The sequence below is a fragment of the Oreochromis aureus genome, linkage group 23, assembly GCF_013358895.1.
Source record: "Oreochromis aureus strain Israel breed Guangdong linkage group 23, ZZ_aureus, whole genome shotgun sequence".
Lineage (NCBI taxonomy): Eukaryota > Metazoa > Chordata > Actinopteri > Cichliformes > Cichlidae > Oreochromis > Oreochromis aureus.
Window position 1 is genome coordinate 5,592,313 of NC_052963.1, and position 23,677 is coordinate 5,615,989.

At 40.5% G+C, this 23,677-nt stretch overlaps 3 protein-coding genes across 4 annotated transcripts; 1 reads left to right on the forward strand and 2 right to left on the reverse strand.

The window, feature by feature from the left end:
- Window positions 1–1,143: 1,143 nt before the first annotated feature.
- Window positions 1,144–6,305, reverse strand: timmdc1 (translocase of inner mitochondrial membrane domain containing 1). 2 transcript variants are annotated; one of them, XM_039606261.1, is made up of 8 exons: window positions 6,231–6,305; window positions 4,364–4,722; window positions 3,961–4,126; window positions 3,673–3,761; window positions 3,354–3,421; window positions 3,018–3,096; window positions 1,811–1,921; window positions 1,144–1,722 (listed from the first exon to the last, which is right to left on the reverse strand). In XM_039606261.1, the coding sequence occupies exons 2-8, from the start codon at window positions 4,699–4,701 to the stop codon at window positions 1,572–1,574; spliced, it is 1,002 nt and encodes a 333-aa protein (XP_039462195.1). In that variant the 5' UTR covers window positions 4,702–4,722; window positions 6,231–6,305; the 3' UTR covers window positions 1,144–1,571. The 2 variants fall into 2 exon arrangements, with proteins under 2 accessions (XP_039462195.1, XP_031596626.1); XM_031740766.1 differs by lacking the exon at window positions 6,231–6,305 and adding an exon at window positions 6,060–6,218.
- Window positions 6,306–6,507: 202 nt separating this feature from the next.
- On the reverse strand, window positions 6,508–13,315 carry poglut1 (protein O-glucosyltransferase 1). The gene is made up of 11 exons (XM_031740772.2): window positions 12,991–13,315; window positions 11,746–11,836; window positions 11,404–11,547; window positions 11,152–11,287; window positions 10,880–11,001; window positions 10,322–10,381; window positions 10,082–10,181; window positions 9,834–9,892; window positions 9,299–9,466; window positions 8,638–8,694; window positions 6,508–8,544 (listed from the first exon to the last, which is right to left on the reverse strand). The coding sequence occupies exons 1-11, from the start codon at window positions 13,061–13,063 to the stop codon at window positions 8,388–8,390; spliced, it is 1,167 nt and encodes a 388-aa protein (XP_031596632.1). The 5' UTR covers window positions 13,064–13,315; the 3' UTR covers window positions 6,508–8,387.
- Window positions 13,316–13,630: 315 nt separating this feature from the next.
- On the forward strand, window positions 13,631–21,479 carry LOC116321018 (calsequestrin-2-like). The gene is made up of 11 exons (XM_031740762.2): window positions 13,631–14,264; window positions 16,649–16,733; window positions 16,843–16,943; window positions 18,607–18,715; window positions 19,386–19,459; window positions 19,945–20,075; window positions 20,168–20,213; window positions 20,350–20,404; window positions 20,509–20,609; window positions 20,719–20,793; window positions 20,875–21,479. The coding sequence occupies exons 1-11, from the start codon at window positions 14,022–14,024 to the stop codon at window positions 21,088–21,090; spliced, it is 1,236 nt and encodes a 411-aa protein (XP_031596622.1). The 5' UTR covers window positions 13,631–14,021; the 3' UTR covers window positions 21,091–21,479.
- The last annotated feature ends 2,198 nt before the right edge of the window (window positions 21,480–23,677 follow it).

Here is a 23,677-nt window from a genome sequence, read left to right on the forward strand (position 1 = left end):
GAGCATTGACAGGCATGTTGAGGCCAGAAGAAAGTCCCCTGTGTTCCAGTATGCATGCATTTGTTGCATTGTTTCAGCTGTGGAGCAGTTTTCAACTTTGAAATACTGCAGTTACTGAAGACACACTTGGTAAATGGTAAATGGACTGATTCTTATATAGCGCTTTTCTACTCTCCCGGAGTACTCAAAGCGCTCTATACAACATGCCTCATTCACCCATTCACACCCACTCGTACAAGCACTTCTAAACATAGTGCAAACTAACCTGCATTCACACACATTCGTACTCCGATGAACGCATCGGAGGGCAATTTGGGGTTAGCATCTTGCCCAAGGATACTTGGCATGCAGATCGGGGAAGCCAAGAATCGAACCACCGACCTTCCGATCAGTAGCTGATCTGCTCTACCACCTGAGCCACAGCCACTTCTCTGTTGTATTCTGTACTCACTCATGCAAAGCCATCAGCAGAGGGCGCTCAGAGCCCATTTATGAAACAAGCTTCACTTGCTGTCATTCTATCAATAAATGACTCAGCAATCATTCATATTTTCATTTTCAGAGGCCACGTTACTCTCTGAGAAGAATTAAGAAGCTGATGGGAGGATTTAGGAGATATTATCCTATTAAAAAAGCCACATTTAAAGAATTCTTACATGCTGTATTCACCCACTTCACCTGTCGATTCATCCCTCAGATGGAAAAGTATAAATGTAAAGGAGCTGCAGCTTCATTGTAGTTATTTGGGATAATTTTATATTTGAATCCAATAAGGTTTTTAATTTGAACAAATATGATGCTAACACTTTCATTCCAACAGTAAATTAAGAGTCTGGAAAAAGTCAGACTTGCATTGTTACTCCAACCTAAATGGTCAAAAAAGAAAAAGAAATCTATTAACTAGTTTCTCGTTTGAAACGTTTACCTGAAGCTCTCTGAGCTCTCCGCATCACAGACTGCTCAGCCTGCTTCTATTGGCTGTCCATGTGCACGTCAGCAGTCACTGCTGCATCCTGAGCCCCAGCTGTTGCTGTGTCACATCTTTTTTACACCAGGGGCCGAGGCTGTGTTTGACCTAGTTGCTGAAAAGCCCATAAGGCAAAGTCAAAAGCAAACTACAGATTACACACAGAGAGAACGAAGTGTTTTGTAGCATGAATTGATATTTATTGGTTTGGAGAGGAGTCTGTTTCTTTCTTTCTTTCTTTCTTTCACGTGGTTTTATTAAGTTGTATCACCAACAATGGTGACTTTGTGATTTCAACCACGGGACATAATGTGTCAGTCAACTTCAGTATTAAAAGTACCGAGAAGCATCACATCAAGTCCACCTTAACCTTTACAATCCCAATGTGGACTAAGTGGCACAAACCAGATACTGAATATTTGAAAGCCACGCTGTCTTAAAATCCTTTTCCTGTATCCCATGTCACATTTAGATGAGCTCTTTGTTGGACCTACTTTTCTTGTACAACAGCATCATGAATTCATCTGAATCGGTTTCCATTCAGTAAGAGAACGTTTGTATTTTCCAGATTCCAATAAATAGCACACAGTGAAGGCAGCCATGCTCACTGTCCACTTGAGTCTTTGACTACATCCTCATTCTGTGGTAGACTGAGCAGTTCCTGGATCCTCTGCATGTCCTTATTTGTTTCCTCCACCTGAGAGCTCACATTCAAGTTGGAAATCAGCTCATCCGTCAACTGCAAACGGGCTGTCCTTTTATTGGAGAAAAAAAACAAGCTCTGATTAACCAAGAAGCATCGGGATAAAATGACACTTTGTATTTATTTCTGATAGATCTTACCATTCTGCAAGCTTGTGCTCATACAGTTCCCTGCGCTCTCTCCTGCGCCTCTCTCGGATCATCTCTCCAGCCAGGGACTGCAAGCCAATGACCAGAGCACCAACCGGAATCCTGTGTAGAAGTCAGTGTGTATAACTGTAACTGTGATGCACACCTTTACACTTTTACACAGATCAGTGCATCAGCTAGTCTATGTTGTATAACATAAAACATATCAGATTCCTGTTCAATGGAAGCATCAACACTGTAATAACTTCCTTAAACAGTTTCTACAGCTGCTGCGGCCCAGCTTCTCCGAACCCTCCGCACTTTCCACTCACACCTCTACGACATGAAAAAGGAAACCATAATTGTTAAAGATCTGGAGCGTGATGTGCTTTGCAATTAGCTGCCTGCTTTCATGCCGCCCCTTCTGCCCCAGCTACACCTGGCGTAGCCGTGGCTGGAGCCATTTGCGCACATCAAATGCTCCAGGTGGCTGGCCACTGAAGCAGACAGTGAGAGGAAGAGGAGGAGGGAGCAGTGCTAGTGGAGGGCCAACTGGAAGTATGGCTAAGCCATTATGGAGTTGACCACAGGGATGATCCAAACTAGACCCTCTTCTGTTACACCATCACAGGCAACACACTCAATTTGCAATTATACAATCTGCATTTAGCTCTGTGCACTCAGCTGAAAGGACGAGCGAGGCTAAAGTGGGCCAGAGTGTGAAGATGAGACAGAGGATGAAGCACCTCCAAGTCTACATCAGACCAGGGTAGAAGGACACGAGAGGCTGGAATAACAGAGATGGTATAAAAGGAGAAGGGCAGCTGCTGCCTTGGCCCGTCTCCTTGGTTCAGTACCCAAAACACTGTCCTCTGTGGTACACGAGTCCCTCTGGCACCACGAGCAGACTTGGAAGGGAGTGGGGAGGAGGAGGAGGGGGGAGGTTCAGCTGGGTGACAGAGGGTTGCTGGGAGGGGCGCAGCTGGCTGCCAGAGTGCTCACTGACTTCGAGCACACAGGCATGAATGTAAACACACACACACACACGCGAGAAGGCATGCATGCATGTCAAAAAATAAATACACAGCATCTGAGAATAGAAGTCAGCCCAGTACTGAGGCCTGAGCATGTTCTATTAGATCAGCTGGAAAGAAAGTTTAAGATGGACTGTTGGGACTGGAAGTCAAAGAATTCTTGTAGAAGCAGAAGCCAGCCTTACCCCAGCACTGCTCCGATGACCGAGCCCGCTACCAGCCCTCTCAGGCCCAGGTTCAGTCTGAAAAGGCCTACAGTCACAGCTGCTCACATACAGAGTTTCATCATTTCAATGTGCAGGAATTTGTACTGGACATGTTGAAAGAACATGTTTCAAAGAACACTTTTATTGTCAAGCAATAATTAAACCTAGATTCTGGGTGTAATTGAACAGACGTTTCACATTTTAATATCATCACATATGGTCCTATTTTACTGGGCATTTATTATAGAAATAACTGAAAACAATCACAGTTGGAACTACAACCTGCAGGCGCCCTGATCAGATCATGTGACTCACCTCCAGCTGCAACATACTGGCTGACTGCATCTTTGTCTTGGTACACGGAGAGTCCTGTGCTCACAGAACTACACAGGGAGCGAGAGGAAACACACACGATGTTGAGACAGTGAGGCCAAAACAAACTGACCGAGGTATGCTAGCAATGTTAAAGCACTCACATCCAATAAACATACGCACATTGTTTATGTGACATTCAGCATTCTGTGTATTCTCCTGTTAATAATACTCCAGATCCACAAGCTGATTCGACCCCTTGCAAAAGTAACACTACACACACTTTCCTCACATGCTCCACCTGTTTTTTGTTTTTGTTTACCTGAACAAGGTAACTATCACAGCCACTCTCCAGCTCCATCTCCATCCATATCTTATAAATCCCCGGATAGCTGCATTGTGTGCTGAGCGCTGACAGACAGAACAGGCACAGACAGACTTTTACTTGCAGCATTATTCTCAATGCTCCACTTCAGACCACTAAATAATAATTCAATTAAATAAGAAACTATGACATCACAATATTAAAGCTGAACACAAACATCATTCATGGAACATTTGCACCCAAAACCACAGCAGATATGGTTTTAAAGGCACGGATTTCACTTACCACTGCGTCCACACGATTAGTGTATAATTCTGCCTGGCTGACTTGGATATATCTCTCCCTGGCGTAGCGAGCTGCTGGCAAGCCCCCATAGACAAAGCCTGCAAGTGCACCGAGAGCACCACTGTTTACAACATTGGTGATCTCCTCTGGGTATTTCTGAGTTGCACTAAACAGGGACGAGAATGTTCCTTGTAAGTTTAAAGCCAGTAATGAGTGAACTTGTTACATTAGAAGCCATTAGATCAAAAAGCCATTAAAACTAAAGGATGCTGCAAGTTTAGTTAAATAATCTTAACTCATCAACTACATGATTCACGATGAATTTGACACCACAGTGTCTACATATACACAAAGACCTTTTCAAAGACACCAACAAGTGAAAAAATGTAACCATAAAACGAACTCTCTGTCAAAGAGATCTTTGATGCGCTCCCATCCCGTGCTTGGGAATTCTGGCTTGCCGATGTTTTTCGGGAGGCTGCTGGACGAGGGGATAGGCACAGGAGCAGTACTGGTGAAGGAAGAGGATGATGATGAGGAGGAGGAGGAAGAGGGCTTCTGTGCAGGCTGGGCAGCAGCCACATCAGCTGCGTGAACCCTGGGGAGCAGAAAGCAGAAGAAAGGAGGCCTGGCGCGCTGGATGAAGCCCTGCAGTTGGCCGGTGCTCAGGGTGCCCTCAGGGGCTGAATCTGCCAGTCGTCTCTGCAGGGCAAAGCTTGTCCTGCGCCGCTGTGGATGCATCACGCTTCAGCTGCTGATGTGCTGCAACAGGGAGAAACACATGGTCATGGGCTGAGACGCCACACTCGCCGCCTCAGCTCAAGCTCCATCCTCAAAACCAAGAGCCTCGAGGCGAATGAAGGCTTGGCAGTGCTGCACAGGCTGTTCGACTAAGCAGCTGTTGAATGCTACAGTCCTATCAACAGAAACTGGGAAAATAGGCTTTTTTCCCCCAACTGTAAAATGCACTATTGATCTCTCAGAGCACAAAACCTCAGATCTGCTAATCAGGATGTGTCAGGTGCTCCGGGGTCAAAGGTAAAAATAAAAGGTCACAGTAACCTTATTCTGCCTGAGATTTTTTAACCAGTGCACAAACAGTAAATATATAAGGAAATGTTCACATTTACTGAACCATCCACAGTAGAACAAATAAGATTAGGAGTCTGAGTCTGTTTTCACAAAGGTGCGAAACAATCAAGCTGTATTTGAGAGGAAACAATATTATTTTACAATTTTGTTAATCTAAACAATTTGAATGAACCTAACCCTGTATTTTCACTCCTGCTGTAAGACTATGGAGTGGCCACTCAATCACAAGAACACTGATGGCAGCAACTCAATGCATTCGGGCATATAGACAGGATCCTGACCTGCTGAAGTTCGAACTCAGCATCATAATGGAGAGGAAAGGGTAGTGTGAGTGTTTTAGAAACTGCTGATCTACTGGGATTAGAAAGGGAGATTCCTCTGTTGTGTCAATATGGACCAAATCTGTTTCCAGCACCTTCGTGTCAATGTCACGAAGAATTGAGGCAGTTTTAAAGGCAAAGAGGGTCCAACACAGTTCTAGCTGTTGTATCCCCTCAGTAGGGAGAAAAATGCAGAAGAAAAATAGGCTTTGGTTTAACTGAGTTGATTGTGTCGTTTTAACCCAGCAAGGCAGAAAATTGTTAATAGCATTTAGGCTGTGTTCACCTGAAATGGGTGTTTGTTTATGCGGAACCTTATACAGAGGACTATTTGGATTATTTCTGGCGAGATTTTATTAATAACAATTAATATAGAAATATAAATTATTTTTTTTAAAAGCCAGTGTGCTGGTGGATAAGTAATGCCACATAAAGCTGTCTCTTCATACAGTGCTCCTGTCAGGTCAAACTTTGCCTGTGCTATTGCTCAGGCTAACACAGCAGCAGCACTTTATTTATGACAAACACAGCACAGTTTTACGTAACAGCTCCCAAAACGTGAAACCGGTTTTCATTGCGGTCGGTTTTATGCTCCTCGTCTGTTCAAACACTGGTGGGCAACAACCCCTCGTATGGTTAGCATGCTGTTAGCCTCTGACACATCACAGCAGGTGCAAAACAACTTACTTGAAATCCTCTGAAATGAACCGCTTGTTTTTACAAAGACGTGTCGTTCCGATTAACGTACGAAAATACAGATATTTGTTTTTCATAATGCCCTTCAGAAGAGCGCTTTACTACAGTTCACTCCCACATAGTCCACCGGCTTCCAAACCTTTCACCCCGGCCAAGACTTACAGCTGAAAGACTTGAAAATAGCGCCGCCTATCGCTGGAGGACTAACACAGTTGCTGTTACCGTTGCTAACACAACCGGATGGTTTAAGTTTATGATGGGTTATTATTATGGGGTAAAACCTTAACTAAATACAGCGGACACACGTGAATATACACATATGTATATATGTATACACACACACACACACACATACATACATATATATATATATATATATGTAGAGAGAGAGAGAGAGAGAGAGAAACAAAACAAAGACAAAAGCGTGACAAAGACATTGTTAAAAAGTTTTAACCAGTTTATTGAGATAAAAACAAACACTCTGACCAGACACATCATCTCAGCTTCTTTTCTTCCTCAAGTAACCAAATCATTACACTATATTAGAGCAGTTTATAACACAAGTGTAAAACAAACATTGTTGCATCATTGAGTCTGCTGGCTGACAAAACAGTGCGAATACTACAACATATTCACCATGATCATGTATCGCTTACATCATCTATAATGTCTTGATATCAAGGCAGATTTATCAGAAATGGTAAACAAAGTGGTTACTCTGAATATTATTGCTCACTGCTGGCACTTTGTGTAAAAGAAAGTGTCCTTCTATTTAGGTTATGAAATCGATGGCGGTGAAATGTAGACTGATATAGCTAATGATTTGCTTTCCGGTTGTCATGAAACGTAGTAAAAGTCTGGAGTTTTTCCAGTTGCCCAGTAGAGGGCAGTGTCACAAAACTTATCTTTAGCAAAGCTTTGCAATCATCTTCACTGGTGGCAAAGAAGAAATTCTACTACCACATGATCCTCAGACATTCATCTTACCAGTTTTAGCCACTACTTTAATCTCTGGTAGGTGGACTACACATTATTTTCACTAACTGTACTAAACATAGATTCATTCAATATTAAACTATTTTCATTAAATCATCCCAACATGGTAAACCTGGTATCCTTAACTACCACTTAATAATTACACATCTTTTGTAAATATCTGAACACCTGTCGTCCATTTCCATTACAGTTTTCAATGACTTAAAGACAGGAGTGAATTATATTTCCATTGTGATCGCTTCCTGGAGAATTAGTTTTAGTTTCAATAAAAACAACTGTTGGACCAATCTAGGAGCCCGTCAGTAGGAGTAATTGCTCTTTTGCTCTCTACATGGACAAGTTACCTGCATGCAACCAAAGCCTGCTCAAAAACCAGATCTACAACTGGACAACAAAACACAAACCAAAAAGCTTCTAGTACCAAAATTTTTGCCTCTCGCCTACACAGTCTAAATATTCACATGTGATCTAGTTATAAAAGTTACTCGCAAACTGATATCCATCAACAATCCCTCAGATTTTTCTTTACATATACCCTTTACATCATGATTTCCACTAACCTTGATAATGTCACTATAATATAATCATAATAACAATCACAGCTATAACTTTTTGACAAATAAAAATAAACTGATGTGTAAAATAATGGATTGCCTCTTTAGTGGCTTAAAAACTGCCCGACTGTGTAAAAACATGCATTATAGTTACGCACTTGTGCTGGTTAGATGGATAACAGGCACAAAAACAAGACAGTCATCACATCTGGAAGTACTGAACTCATCAAACCAGAGTGATCAGTAAGGACTTTGGCACATAAGCCCCCTAGTGGCACCTGAAGATTCTTCATGAAAAAAAGGAAAATTTCACAAGAATACATTGATGGAGGGATCCTTAATGTAGTCTTGCAAATGCAGGCTCTTTTAGAGAGACGTGTCAGTCACGTGATCTGATGGAAGAATGTACACCGCAGAGAAACAGTGTGCACACTTTTCCCCCTTTTTCAAAAGATACTGATAGAATCTTGTGGGCACAGATTAATTACTGGCAGCATCTACAGTCAGCTGCTTGTACAGCTGTGTAATCTAAGCCCACTAACTGGTGGACATGTGGGTCACTGTGTGGTCCACACTGGTCCCAAACACTGTAATAAACACAAATACATGAAGAGAGCGTTAAAGCGTCAGACTTCATATCGGTAAATAAAACAGATAAAAATTGAATACCAACAAAATGACACAGTGCTGCTTGAAAGGAAACCACACGCCCTGGTGCAGTTACAGTCAGAATCTTCGCAGCAGCTGCTCTGGTCCCACACAGTCTGTCTTACAGCTCTGTTTTGCTGGCTCGGTGGACTATCTGGTTGTAGCTGTTCTTTCTTTGGGGTTTGTAGGTGAGAAGCTGGCTGAACTCGGTCAGAAGTTTTTCCCAGTAGCAGGAAACATCTTCCATTCGCAGGTGGTTGAGGATGAATTCCTTCCCCCTGTAGGGAGGTTGGGAAGCAGAAAAGTCATGTGATGCTGGGAGAAGGTTATCGCAGCTACTCCTGCTCAATCATGAAGTTCTGATCTCTCACCTTGTAGCTATTTCCTGCGCGATGGCATCGTTCTCTTTAACAAACTGGAGCAGCTCCCTGAGGACACAGAGTGCAGACACGTTGATATTTGCAAATTCTTCCTTACTTGGCAAATAGTACTCTTGGGCATGCATAGAATAGAGATATTTTAAAATAAAACCTGAAATAAAGTAACAAATAAAGTGTGAGAGCTCACTTTAAAATCCCCATCCAGCCTTCTTGTCAAGTTCTCTGGATTGCTACAAGCTATTAGTTGTTTCACCAGCTTGTTGGTATTTATCCAAATGCTTTGGCTTGAAATATACAGTCAGCGTATCAGTATATGTTCAAGGATGCAATTAAAATGTGTAAATTAGCACATTTACCTATATAACAAATTATTATTATGTGTCATCAGGTTTAAATTGTCAAAGCTGGTTGTAAATACGTTGCTTTGTTCTATAAAAGGAACATAAAAGACCTCCCATTTTTAAATTGGACAACAAACAGAAGGCTACACCCACACTGTATAAAGACTCTTTTTTTTTCCTCCATCCACAAACACAAGTTGCCATCTTCTTTTCCAAACCCAAGGGACGTCTTAACAAATAAATTTAAACAACAAAACTAACGATGCACACACAGACTTCATCCACACATCTGAGGACAGAAGCTGACCTACCTGAGATCAGACAGATCCTGCCTGACTGGGATGTAGTGGACCCAGGGCTTGAGCTGAGGGTAAAAGAACTCCTGCCATTCGTCTCCCACATGAAACACCAAGGAGCCGCACAGGAAGAGATGTTTGAAGCGAAAACTTGCTGCCACACCACGGAAGTTGAACAAATACCTGCAGGAGATTGGAAAGAAGTCATACGTTAGACTGCACAGCACAACAAAGCTGCTGTAAACTCAGCTATAGAGCATGTCTTTATAACAGCTACTTTTGGCTGTTCTCATGCCACGAGGGTGTCGCTACAGCACCTGCAGCTCAATCCTTCTGTTTGCAATGAGCAGCCAATCAGAAGGAAGGTGGTTTAAAGAATTGCAGCTAAAAAGCCTTGTTTCAGACAGAGGATAAAATGAAAGGCAGAACTAAGGCCCAGGATTTCAGGAGGATCATTCTGATCTGTAGATCACACAGAGCTGGGAAACAGTATAATGGTTCCTCTTTAAATATGAATGAAATACAGGCAACATCAAGAGAATGAGCTCACTTGTATTTGCAGTGATCTACCAGGGGAATTTCCTTGGCAGGGGGTCTCCCAAGAGTATCCTAAAATGCAGCAAATACAAAAAGTCATTTAAAGTCAGTCTGATGGATTCCAATGTAAAAGTGACTAATATGTCCTATAACAATGAAATGATCGTATATAAGCAGGATCAATTTAAAAAGAATCTTACTGATTTCAGATTATTGAAAATGTCTGTGAGCTCAGTGTGGTATGGTGTCAGTGTGATTGACCTTCTCAGACTTCCAGGCTTGATTCTTTGTATATTCTGCATCTACCAGCTCTGGAGCTTCTCTGGACAGAAGGATGAGAGGGTCGCGCTCAGGGCTGGTTCTACCAAAGAAACAGAGCACAGTCCAGAAGACATGATTTAGGGCCCTACAGCTAGCTCAACACATATCATGTAAATTTATATGAAAAGAAAAAGAATAAAAAGAATTTCCATTGATAGTAAACATATTCACAAGACTGACCTGGAACCTCTGAAAAATCCTTTAGACTCTTTCTTCTTCCATGGCCACTGTGCTGCAGATCTAAAACACAACACATTATTAGCAGTAGTACTATTAGAAATGTTATACTTTAAAATCAACATTTTTTTATTTAATATAGAAAAAAGCGGACATATTATTTTAATAAGGATATGAAAAAGGACCACAGGTAAATGAATTCAAAGTATTGAGAACAAGAGGAACAGCTCATTAACCGAGCCATACCACATCATCCGTCAAACATGGTGGGAAGATTGTGATGTCATCAGTATGGCTACCAGTGGAACTGAGCCACTAGTGTTTATTGATGTGACTGCTGACAGAAGCAGCAGGATTCCTCCAAATGCTGGAATATTATTATATTTAAGATTATGGTAGTCTGTCCAATTCATTTTGAGCCTCAGAAATGCAGGACTATGTATAAAAGTGTATAAAAGTTCTAAATTACATTTCTAATTTCTTCAGTGCACATAATTGGACAATGGTCCAAACTCTACGTTCACTAGTCAGCTCCTCTCCTCACTAAAGTGCAAACCTTACTTTTTAAGGTCATCCCTCATCAGATCCCATCTTCCCAGTCCGGTGGGGTAAATGGGCCACACAGCAGGCCCGCCCTCCCAAAATGTCCATGCTGGGTACATGATGTCGTTGTAGTCTGAGGTCTACTTAAAAAACAAACATTCACATTTCAAGAACACTTACTGCACTTAATAATAATAATAATGATAATAATAATAATAATAATAATAATAATGATAATAATAATAATAATACATCCACATGTGCCTCAAAAATACTGACCACATTCTGACCTTACTGAAAGAGAAGACTGCCAGGGTTGGCTGCACCCAGTGGGGGACTTGAGGGTAATCCCTCACATTTACAACCATCTCTAAGTCAGGCAGCTTGTCAATCACCTCCAGTATGAAGTGCTCCACCCCACTGCACCTGAAAACAGGGAAGTGGCCCACATCGTGTCATGGATGTAACTACCTGATGTTCAGACAAGTAACAATGACTTGTATCTGATCAATTTCTAAAAATCACACCAGGTCCTGCTTTACCTAGCAGGGAACATGCAGTTTTGCTCCCTGTACAGCTTGTGTCCAATGATCTGGTAGTGGGTTCCCACTCCTCTCTGAATCGTAGCAGCCATGACATCCTGTGAAATCCCCCCTTTAAAGGTTTGCAAGTCATGCTGTAGGACACTGAGACAGACGGCAAAGTTCATATTAGGCTTAACTTACACAGTGGGAATGAAGCAGTGAACGTGTATCTGATCAGTATGCTAGTAGTGGTGATCTCATAAATAGATATCTGATACTTATTTGATTATAAAGAGGTTTCTAACAGAATGGGTTTTCCCTGGATTCAGGTCATAGGCAAGAAAGATAAAGTACACCAACCTTAGGTGGCAGCTACAGTTGACAGGTTCACATGGAGTGTACCCTTTAACAGCATCCGATATCCTTTCTTTAATTTTCTTCCACTGGTTGCCTGCAACATCACATATAAATGGGGATTTTGCTATTTTGCATCACATTTAATAGAGTCAGAATCATTCAAAAGAGCCCAGCATCTAAAAAGAACTGCAGGCCTCACTTGACTCAGTTAAAGTCAGTGTTCTTGATTCAACGGGAAGAAAGCGACTGGGCGGAAATGGTTCATTGCTGTAATTGATGGAACCATGAATTCTGCTCTCTACCAAAAATCCTGAACGAAAATGTCTGGCTGAAGCACACCTATGTAGAAGGACAATGATCCAGTACACACCAGGAAGCAGGAAGTGCTGTTTGCCAGTCTGCCAACTAATCTTAAGGAAATATTTAGGGAAGAACAGAAATAGACAGAACAATACTTTCCCTGTTAGTTGATATTGTTTCCTGATACTTTTCTGTTGTGACACATCACCATTGAGTGAAAGGTGTTATTTTTAATCTGTTGTTTCTAACCAGGTTCACAGCTGCCTGTATGCCCTTTTTGTTTTCAGTCCTTTTTACTAATAACAGTTCAGATGTTCATTATTAATAATAAAAAAAAACTACAACACAGATGTGTGTGATATTAAATTTGAAGAAACTATGGAATATGAGTGGACACCGTTGTCTATTGTGCTGTAAAAGTTTGCAGCATATTACAGTCTTAAGCTTTATAAGGGCTTTATAAGGGGCTGAGAGCTTGCTTTTTAGCTCCCTTTGCTTAAGCCAGAGCATTTGCACAAACCATTAAAAGAGACAACATACGTCAAAGGAGTCTAAAGAACAAGGAAAAACCTACACACGCGGCATTTTTCGCAGTTTGCAAGTTGGTAATTTACATAGAATCAATGTAACTGTGTGGGTTAGGTGTTTTAAAGCAAGTAACCCATACGGTTTACCAGCACTTCAAGTAACTCCTGCACGAAAAACACTCTGTCATGTAATGGCTGGACTATAAATTATCGTATTGAATGTGAGTGTGAGAGAAAGAGCTAACTCTTAGCCATAATTCATGCCAACCTAAAAGTTAGCTGCTGGGCTAGTTAGCTAGCACCGGTGAATTGATGGTTGCCTGTAGCACCAGAAGTTATCTTAAAGAGCCACGGACAAATAAAAGCTCGCTAGTTATTTTCAAATAAATTCAAAAGGCGTAGGTGTTTAAAAATAGATTACCTGAAGCGCCGGCTAAAGACCCGTGAAAAACTTGCACTACTATTAAAATCCTCAACAACCAAAACCGCTCCATTTTCCCTCTATCTTCCAGCTTTGTCTGACGAGGAGAATCAGCGCCGTGATCTGTGGTCCGCTGCTTCTGGCTGGGTTACAGTCATTACGGTAATGCTCGCAGTGAAATTCGTGTGTTCTTTACCGTAAAACGTAAAAGATTAACGCATAGCAACATTAAGGGATTGTTGGTCTTAAATCTTCAGTTACCACTGTATATATATATACATATCTCGCCCCTGTGGGCGGTCAATCCTTCAAGCTCGGGTCCTCCAGAGGCCTGGGAGCTTGAGGGTCCTGCGCAGTATCTTAGCTGTTCCCAGGACTGCGCTCTTCTGGACAGAGATGTTGTTCCCGGGATCTGCTGGAGCCAGTCGCCTAGCTTGGGAGTCACCGCACCTAGTGCTCCGATTACCACTGGGACTATATATATGTGTGTGTGTGTATATATTCATTTTTATTTTATTTTTTTCAAAATCAAGGTTATTTACAACATAAGACATGATTTTCAAATGTACAAACACTGCCACAAAGCATTTTGTTCGTCCACATAGGTAATGACGTTACTGATTCAGTGGTTGATGAAATTACCAGTTTATTTCAAGGGCATGAACAGCAACCTCATGAATGATTATCCTTCAAATGTGCTCAACATAATGAGTTTCTCCATCACAGAGAGAAAAGGAGGAGGAAAGAGACCCTCCTGAGATTTGGGCAGTAAGACTAAGTGACAGAGAGAGGAAGAGACAGAAGACAGGTGGAGAGGGAGAGCTATCAAAAGAGGGCAATAAAAAGAAGCAGGGGGTCCAATGAAATATTAGAGAGAGTATTTCAGATTTGCTGGAGATATAATAGAGATCAAATCTGTGGATGAATTGCAGCTCTCATTTATAGCCAATTTCTTCAAGTTTGGTCTTGAGACGATCTTGGATTTTAATTTCAATTTTTTTTTTCGCAAACACATCCACAGCTGAACAAAAATGCAACACATGTGGCTCTCTCTTCTATCTGGCCTCTGCCTTCACCTGGTTTTCCTTTGCAGTGCCGAGGAAGGTCTAGAGTTCCCCAATTTTGACGGGAAAGACAGGGTGATGGACATCAATGAGCGCAACTACAAAAAGGCTCTGAAGAGATATGACCTGCTGTGCCTGTTCTACCACGAACCTCTGCCGGCCAACAAGGGCCTTCAGAAGAGGTTCCAGATGACAGAGCTGGTGCTGGAGGTGAGAAACTGGGTGAGGTGGGAAGAGGTGAGAGAGTATGTGTCACAGACTGCAGGACATGTGGCTCGGTGATGATATTCTTTGTGTATTATAAAATGGAGTTAACTGTGAAAGGAAAGTGAGAAATGTAAAAGTACAATGATGTAATCTACTTTTTTATAGATTTTTTTTTTTTCACATTTTGATAAGCGTTAAACAGAATTGCTAACTCATGTGGTTCAGGCGTTAATGCTCCATAAAGAATTCTTTCTGATGATGAATTATAACATAAAGTGCCTTCTCAGCTTGAAAAATGAGATTTGGGAGAAGCAGTTATTAGGATTGCTGATTCGTTTTGTGTTTATTGACCAGCTGATCAACAGTTGCTTTGTGGCCCAAAATCACATTTCCAGAAGCCTTAGCAGTACTTAGCATTCTAACATACTAAACATACTGCCTATAAGGATGATGGTATTCGTATTTAGGTCAAAGACCCATATATAGCTTCACACATTAGCTCTGTAGCTTTAGACCACGTTGGATAGGCAAAAAATATATATCCCAAGGTGAATGTTAATCCCTGTTAACCCTATTCCTGACTCTAAGGGGGTCACTAGCGATCTGCTAGATGTTACTATCATGAACCTTCATAAACAATGAACTGGTTTTTAAAACTCTTTGCAAAATGCATTGCTCCTGAGTTTTTCAGGTTTATAAATACCTGGAAGCTATGGGAAATGTATCACCACTGATCAAAGAAGACATGAGGAAATGAGAGATGGATCTGTTGTGGCATACCGGATGCTGAGCTACAGCTCAAATCCCTGCAGATTACATTCTGCCATGCAAACTTGTCAAAAGTAGTCACTGCTCCTTTGCGTTCTAGGAGAAATTAGACAGCGACTGCCCCATGTTTCCTCTGTCTTCTTGAGGTATAGACTCTCTCCTTAGACTGGATCTATGTTTTACCTGTGCACACTCTTAACTGGCAAGCAGTCCTTTTAATCCCATTTTGTGCACTCCGCTGTGGTTTACATATATCCAGGGATTGTTTCTAGGTCATTTTGTTAATTATAGCTTGTTCCCAATTTTCTTTACTATCTGCCTTTGAACTAGAAATCAGAAGATTCGCTCTCACACTCCTTTCCTTCTCATCTTGGAGGCATTTTTTGTATTTGTTAGTATTCACCTTTAGCAACATTTTCAGTTTCACATTTCTGTCATGTTTTGTGCACTCTTGGAAAGCAGAAATACACAAAGTAAACCCCCTCCTCAGTGGTTTTCTAAATCTGTTATCCTTCCTCAACAACTGCAAGCTGAAAGGCAAGCAGTCCTGACTCACAGCTTCCTTCTAACAAGAAAACTCCACGGGGGGCTCTCAGCACACAGACATCTTGGTAATGAAAAGATGTATTGATGAAGACGGCTGCAGCTGTGGATGCCGGCTCAAGTACACAGCATAGAAGTCAGAGCTAAATCAAAGCGCTGAGCAGAGGGTGTTCACACCAGTGTTTCTCATCTCAAGGTTTACTTACAAGGTGGTTTTAGTCCACACATGTCCACACTGTACACAGTTTTATTTAAAAGTCAAATAAAAAGTCACCAACTATTATTTAATTTACCAGCTATGCTCTTGCGTCTTGCTCCCAGTTGCCAACACTGGTGTTCTACTGCACCTAATTTCAGTGTCAAAGCTTCTAAACTGGCCAAAAGCCTTCCACCAAGAGCTGAGAGGAAGTACTCTCTGGCTACTTGGACAACAATATCCTGAAGGTCACTATGAAACTTGACCCAGATTTGTACTTAATATTGACCTAAACCATAATCTTTTCCTAACCTAAATAACAAGGTTTAAATCCCAATCTGCTGCTGTTAGTATGGCTGAGGCTGTCACATGTGTTTGTTTGTATATGCGTAACTCCTTACCAATCACGATGGTCACCTCTGTGATTTTAGAAAAGAGACAACATTTAGAAGACGATGAAGAGATTTCAGAACATGAGGTATTTTGCTGTTACTGGATAGGACAGTGCAGAAAGTAGACAGGAAGCTGGAGAGAAAGTGAGGGGGATGACATACAGGAAACAGTCTGGGGCAGACGAGTGGGCCTGGGTTTGACGGGTTTGACGAGATGCTCAACCAGGTGAGCTATAGCAGCACTCTCAAGTCAGAATGTGGCAGGTGAGTTTGAAGATGAGGATGAGACAATCAGCTCCAAAAGAATGGTCCATCCTGTATGACTGCCAATGTGGTGCAACAAGGCCCAACACAAATAGTGGACATCAAATCTCATTTTTAACGTTTCATCCTAGATGCCATTCAGAAAATCATCCTGATTAGGTGATGTTCCTGATCTAGATTTTTGTGAGTCACAATACTGAATGATTTGTTGTTCTTGAACACAGCTTACAGCTCAAGTCCTGGAGAACAAAGACATCGGTTTTGGAATGGTGGACTCCCAGAAGGATGTCAAAGTAGCCAGAAAACTGGGTATGTAGTGCATCTGTGTTGTTCTTGGCTTATCCACTCATATGGTTTTCTTATACCATTTTACTAGTAATGTATTGTTTTTAAAGTATTGGATCTGTTGTCTAAATAGGACTGGAGGAGGTGGGCAGCTTGTACGTGTTCAAGGACGACCGCGTGATTGAGTTTGACGGGGAGCTCTCAGCAGACACTCTGGTGGAGTTCCTGTTGGATGTGAGTAGTAAAATCTGATGCTTTTCAGACGGCAGTTACCTTACCCACAAAAACAATCAATCTTCAGCCTCGTTAATTAATTAAATCCCTAACATATCACAACTGCAACATCAATAAGCTCTTCAACAACACACATTTTAGTAACCGTCATGTGTACCTCATATAAAAAATGCACTGTAAACTAAATTATCAGAAAAGGTAAGGCAGCGACATAACTGCTATAGGTCCCTTTTGATTACAGTTAAATCTCATATATTTTTGAGGATCTAACCGATTTTTCATTCACTTTTCCCACAGGCTAAGATAAATTACCATAATATTAAAACATTTCCCCGTCGTGGGATCAATAAAGTCTTATCTTATCTTATCTTATCTTATCTTATCTTATCTTAAACCAGTGAGTTAATATAAAACTCCCTTTTACTCAACATTGTTGGAGTACTTTTTGCTTTTTGTAAACATAAGGAAGTTCCGCATTACTTTTGTTGTGCAAAAGTTTAGTGGAGACGGATTAAAGTTTGCAGAACTCACTAAGAAGCCTGTGCCATCTATTCAGGCTAAGCAATAGCTTTACAAGCCCCTTCACTCATGGCATCACAGCTTCTATCTATCTATCTATCTATCTATCTATCTATCTATCTATCTATCTATCTATCTATCTATCTATCTATCTATCTATCTATCTATCTATCTATCTATCTATCTATCTATCTATCTATCATGGATCAAATATCTGTTACGCACATTTAGGTCAATGCACTAATAATTTTGCCACAATAATGGCATCTTAGTCAAATCTATAAGCTCTGGAATCCTAGAGCTTTTTCTTCTTATATTATAGCATACACTCAGTATGCTGTATTATTAAAAGACAAGTGCTAGCTAGAGCTGACCAATAGATTTCCTTTGGTTTTTGCTTTTACTGTTCTTCCTGCAGGCTTTTTTAAAATTACACTATTTATTACTGCATGTGCAATATTCTCTACATTAATTCTGTCCTATTGACTATCAGCACATGCACACACTGACATTTAAACAATGCAATTGACGACAGAGAAATGTTACCTTTAAGAGGTGATTACTTAATCCTCAAAATAGTGCAATTTATTAAAAAACAAAAACTCCAATTTAAAAATATGAAAACAACTTAAATATTTTTAATTAATTTGAGCGTTTGGGTTTACACACCATCTTGCACAAGATATTTATTTTAAAAGAACAGCGAGTAGGGTCTTAATTGGGCCCCTGGTTCCTGGTTCATTTACTTCATTTTTATCTAAACTACACACTTTTAAGTTTTTAGGACTGCATCATGCACAAGTTCAGCATTATTGCTTGTATTGATTATTGACTGACATGTATATGCCTTCCAAGGTATAGCTCAACAGTTACTTTTAGGTAAGAGTACCTTGTACTGTATTTCAGCTCTGTTAGGTGGATTTTATTACCATGGCATGAGCCAAGCTAGCTGTTTGCTATCTTCAGTGCTAATGCTAATGCTCATAATTACATGCAGCTTTGATTGTAATCAAAGCTGCATGTAATTATGAGTCCACATTAAACAAATGTGTATGAGACTAGAACTGATCCAACTATACCAAACCGATTAAGTTACCTAAATAATGACTAACATGTTTTCCTTCTGTGTTATATTGCTCCTTAGGTGTTGGAGGACCCAGTAGAGATGATCAATAATGCCATGGAGGTGCGAGCCTTCGAGAGGATGGAGGAAGACATCCGCCTCATTGGTTATTTCAAAGGAGAAGATTCATGTTAGTTTAGCATCAAACTCATATGTCAATATCTACATGTAAACAAGAGCAGTTCTAAAGGAAATTACAAAGACTGGGAGTGTGTGGTTGAACCTATACCTACACTCTTTCAGTGTACCATAAAGTTGTTTTATTGTGCTTCAGAGATGTTAATGGAATCTAGAGGTTGATGGAGATATATTTTGTATCGCCTTACTGGCTGCTAAATAAAAACCTGATTCTAGACTTTGCTAGTCTCACTCAGTCTCAAGACAGCTTTTAAATAGCTTCTGGCTCCCCGTCTAATAGGTCAAACTGCAATTATAGTTCTTCTCACAAAAAAGGAGAAAAAGTGAGGCAAGGAAGATACTATCCGGCCAATACGACAGTGGCACAAATTTTCATTATGAAGCCTATTTCTGTCCAGATATAGGTCGGTCCCTGGTGGTGACCTTGTTGGGAAGAGAACTAGGATCGTGTTTCAAGTGTATAAAACTGTATTAAGGGAAAGTTGGTTACTGGGATGAAGATACCAGAATCTGATGAGAAATTGAATGAAGACACTGCCTTTCACTTCTTGCCTTTCTCATCACACCATCACTGTAGAACATCACTGCTGAACTTCACCTTTTGTTCCTGTCAATCTTTCTCAAATTTATTTCCCACTCACATTTTTGTTTTTGTTTTTCAGATTTCAAGGCTTTCCAGGAGGCCTCAGAGCGGTTTCAGCCTTACATCAAGTTTTTTGCTACATTTGATAAATCTGTAAGTCTTAACAGAAAATATACTACACTGTACAAATTTGTTTAACAGTAACATGCACCATAATTACTTAAAACACACTAACCATAATAAATTAGAACATAGAATTAATTAAATGCAACTTATATTCATTTCTGTGTGTAAATAACAAGTAGCTTGTTAGCTTACTTTTGCCATTCTAGCAAAAAGCTAGCATGGCTATCTCAAATGCATCAGTTTAACTGCTAGCAGCTCTTTAAGTATGTAAATTAATGTTAGTGTTTGTTGTTTTGTTAAATCTGATCTCTTAGGCTAGCTGCTTCCAGTCTTTATCTTCACATCACTCCTCCAATATAAATTTCAGAAAAAGACTGGAGATAGCTAATTTAGTTGAAACTCTTGATAAATCAGCTTCACTTCAAACATTAAAAAACTGAAAATCGTCCCTAAAATATTAAAGTGACATCTTGGCATTTAATGTTTTTTTTTTGTTTTGTTTTGTTTTTTAGGTAGCCAAACATCTTTCCCTAAAGATGAATGAAGTTAATTTCTATGAGCCATTCATGGAGGAGCCGGCCATCGTGCCTGGAAGACCTCTATCCGAGATAGACATTGTTGAATATGTAACCCAGCACAGAAGGTTAATGTTTTTTGTTTTTTTTAAAGTTTTTTTCAACTTAAAATTTCAAGCTTTCCTTTGTGTGAGATTTAATACAAATGTGCTTCTTACAGAGCTACTTTGAGGAAGCTCCGGGCTGAGAATATGTTTGAGACATGGGTGATTGTTTGGTCTTATCAGAGCAGATGGGAGCAGAAATTACATAGTATACAAGCATTTTCTTTAAATGTATTGAAGCCAACGTTGAATTCAAGCTGCTAATTACTCTAAATCTTTAAATTCTTCCCATCTGTAGGAAGATGATATGGATGGAATACATATTGTTGCCTTTGCTGAGGAAGAAGATCCAGGTCTGCAGCTGTAATTCAGAGCTTTTTGTTGTTTAACATTACAGTTATTTATCTTGATTTAAAACTGGAGTTGAGTTCAGATAACTTTGTTGTCGCTTCCTTAGATGGCTATGAGTTCCTGGAAATCCTGAAAGATGTGGCCAGAGACAATACCAACAACCCAGAGCTGAGTATTGTCTGGATCGACCCTGATGACTTCCCTCTGGTTCTGTCTTACTGTTTAACCAAATAGTTAATTTCTACACAGTAAAATTCCACCATTGTTTAAATGCTGAAAATGTCTGAAGTTAGCTTGGTTTATCTTGTCTTGACAGTTGACCACTTATTGGGAAAAAACCTTTAAGCTGGACCTGTTTAGACCCCAGATCGGTGTGGTCAATGTGACAGATGTAAGTAAAATATCAAACTCTAAGAAAACACCAAAATAAAGACTTGAAAGACGTTAAATTTTCTGGTTCTCTGTTTTCCAGGCAGATAGTGTCTGGCTGGACATGTCCAATGATGAGGACCTGCCCACTGCAGAGGAGCTGGAGGACTGGATAGAGGATGTCCTGTCAGGGAGGGTGAACACCGAGGACGACGATGAGTCCGCTGATGAGCCCGAAAACCCTGACAGCTACATCACGGAAGACAGCGATGAAATTCATGACCTAGATGAAGGAGATAATGACGATAACTACAACTGACCCTCAAAGCTTTATATCCTTGCAGATCAGACCTGAACTACTTTGGAACATCAGAATATGAGATTGTAGACAAATTCAGATGTCTCTCTTTTTTTCTAATGACTTTAAAAATGCTAAATTAAACAAATTCTAAAACGTAGATGGTGTAGATGTTAGATGTTTTTGACTATGGTTGTAAAACCAAAGTAACAAGCTAAGAGATATTAAGACATTCCATGAAGCTGACAGGAATTATTCAGTGAGGTGATACATTTTTGTGTGTTTCTGACTCATTACACATAGTGATTTGACCCGCATTTTAAAAAAACAACAACAAAAAAAATGTATTTTTAGCGACTTTTAGGTTTACATGACCAAGATAGCAATGGCAACTTCTGAGTGTATGCATGTCTGTGAAAATAAATGTCAACCATTAAAGCTCAAACTGTTTCTTGTGACTCGCTGTGTTAATATTATTTTATAAATATAAGATTTGCCTCAAACATGCAAACACATGCATATCCTTCAAACTTGTGTCCTCTACCAGAGGCCTGGGAGCTTGAGGGTCCTGCGCAGTATCTTAGCCGTTCCTAGGAGTGCACTCTTCTGCACAGAGATCTCAGATGCTGTTCCTGGGATCTGCTGAGCACAAACTAAGAACACCGTTACCTTCACCCGCCACATCTTCTCAAGTTCTTCTTGGTATTTCTCGAGCTTCTCGTGTTCCTTATTATTCCTGATCCTTGCTATCACTTGGTATAGCTGCATCTAGTACTATGGACTTCTTCCACCACTACTATGTCCAGCTGGTTAGCCATCACTAGTTTGTCTGTATCTGGACGTCTCACAGGAGGCAGTCATTCTTAACCACCCTAGGGGGAGTCTCCCATTTTTACAGATGTTTCTGTATCTTCACACAGCCTGCACCTGGGGTCTTGCCTGGTGTAGTAAACCCCAGCCTCTGTCGATCTTGTGCTTAGAACTTGTTCCTGTGCTGACATGATTATTGCCTCTGTGCTGTTTTTCAGTCCCACTTTGTCCAGCCGTTGGTACATTTTTTGATATCAGCCATTTCTTCTCTCTGCTGGTGGTACATGTCCTGCAAGGGCCTATCCTTCCATGATGGTCCTTCTCCTTGGTTCTCTTCTTTTTTGGCTTTCTGGTGCCTGAGGTATTCACTAAGCCCATGACCAGTTGTGACCATCTTCCTGATGTACTCATGGATCTTTGTGTCGTTCTGACACTTCTTCCTTCTGCTTAGCCTACAGTCTCAGGATGCTGGACTTGGAATGAAACCCTTGATGCATGTCTTGTCTTGATGTCAGTGGCTTCTATTTCCTCTTTTGGGCTGCTTATTATCCCAGCAGGGCATAGGTGTTAATTGCCTGGATCTTGTTCTTCCCATTCAGTTAACTTCACTTACTCTCTGAAGGCATTTGGATATATATATATATATATATATATATATATATATATATATATCTATATATCTATATATATCTATGTATATATATATATATATATATATATATATATATATATATATATATATATATATATATATATATATATATATATATACATATATATAGATGACACATAGCCATATACACTGTGCATAAAAAAAAAATAAAAGTGAACCCTCTTAGTATTTTCATTCCCTTCTCCCTTCTCACCCTCATTAAGGAAGTCCTGACTGATTCCCAGGACAGATCAGATTGGCACATTTTCTCAGCCAGTAAATGGGTGTTTCACCTTGAATTATTCAACCACTGGTAAATAATTCAGTATTGTTATGCCTCCTAATGGGAGTAGGGACCTGGACACCGAAGCTGGGGGAGGTCGGAGGTGAAAGAATCAGGGTGAGACAGGCTCAAATGCGGCACTCTGGGGTCCGATGAGCTGCATGAGGATTGGACAAAGTCCTGATGAACCTGTAAGTCTAGGCATGAATTAATAATACAAGGCCGTGCCTCGTTATTCCCCTGGAGGAGGATGTGATGTAGTGTGTCAACAGGATGTTCGTATCATGATGGGGGATTGCAGTTAATTTATGCCAGGTGATGAGAAGCATTCAAGTGTGTGCGCATTTAAAATGTGATCCTGGGGCAACTAGACATGTCACGCTCTCTCCTGACGAGAAACGGCTAGTCATGTTATTGGTGTAAGTGTTGGATGCCGTGCGAGTGCTTTATGGTGACAAAGTCGCTGTGAATGTCAGATGTGATGGGGTTTTACGTGAAGACTGACAAAATGAAGGGCAAGATGGATTTTTCTCCTTTCTCCCAGGAGAGGACGAATTACAAAATCACACTGTAGATGCGGAGACTAAGAGGTTCAATAAAAAACAGCAAAGAACAAAGAAAAGACAGGAGTAAGATGAATTAAGGTGCAGATTTCAGTTCAAAATCAAAGCTACAAGAAGCAAGAGGGGATTTCCTCTCATGTCTCCATCTACACATAACCAAGCCATTACACAAAAGTGAGAGCGAGAGAAATGAAGGGAAGAAAACATTCCATTTAGATGCAAATGCTCCTCATTTTCCTCTCTACCAATGTCTCTTCCTTCTCAACCAGGTTCTGCAATGGAGCAGGTGGGTACGGGAGG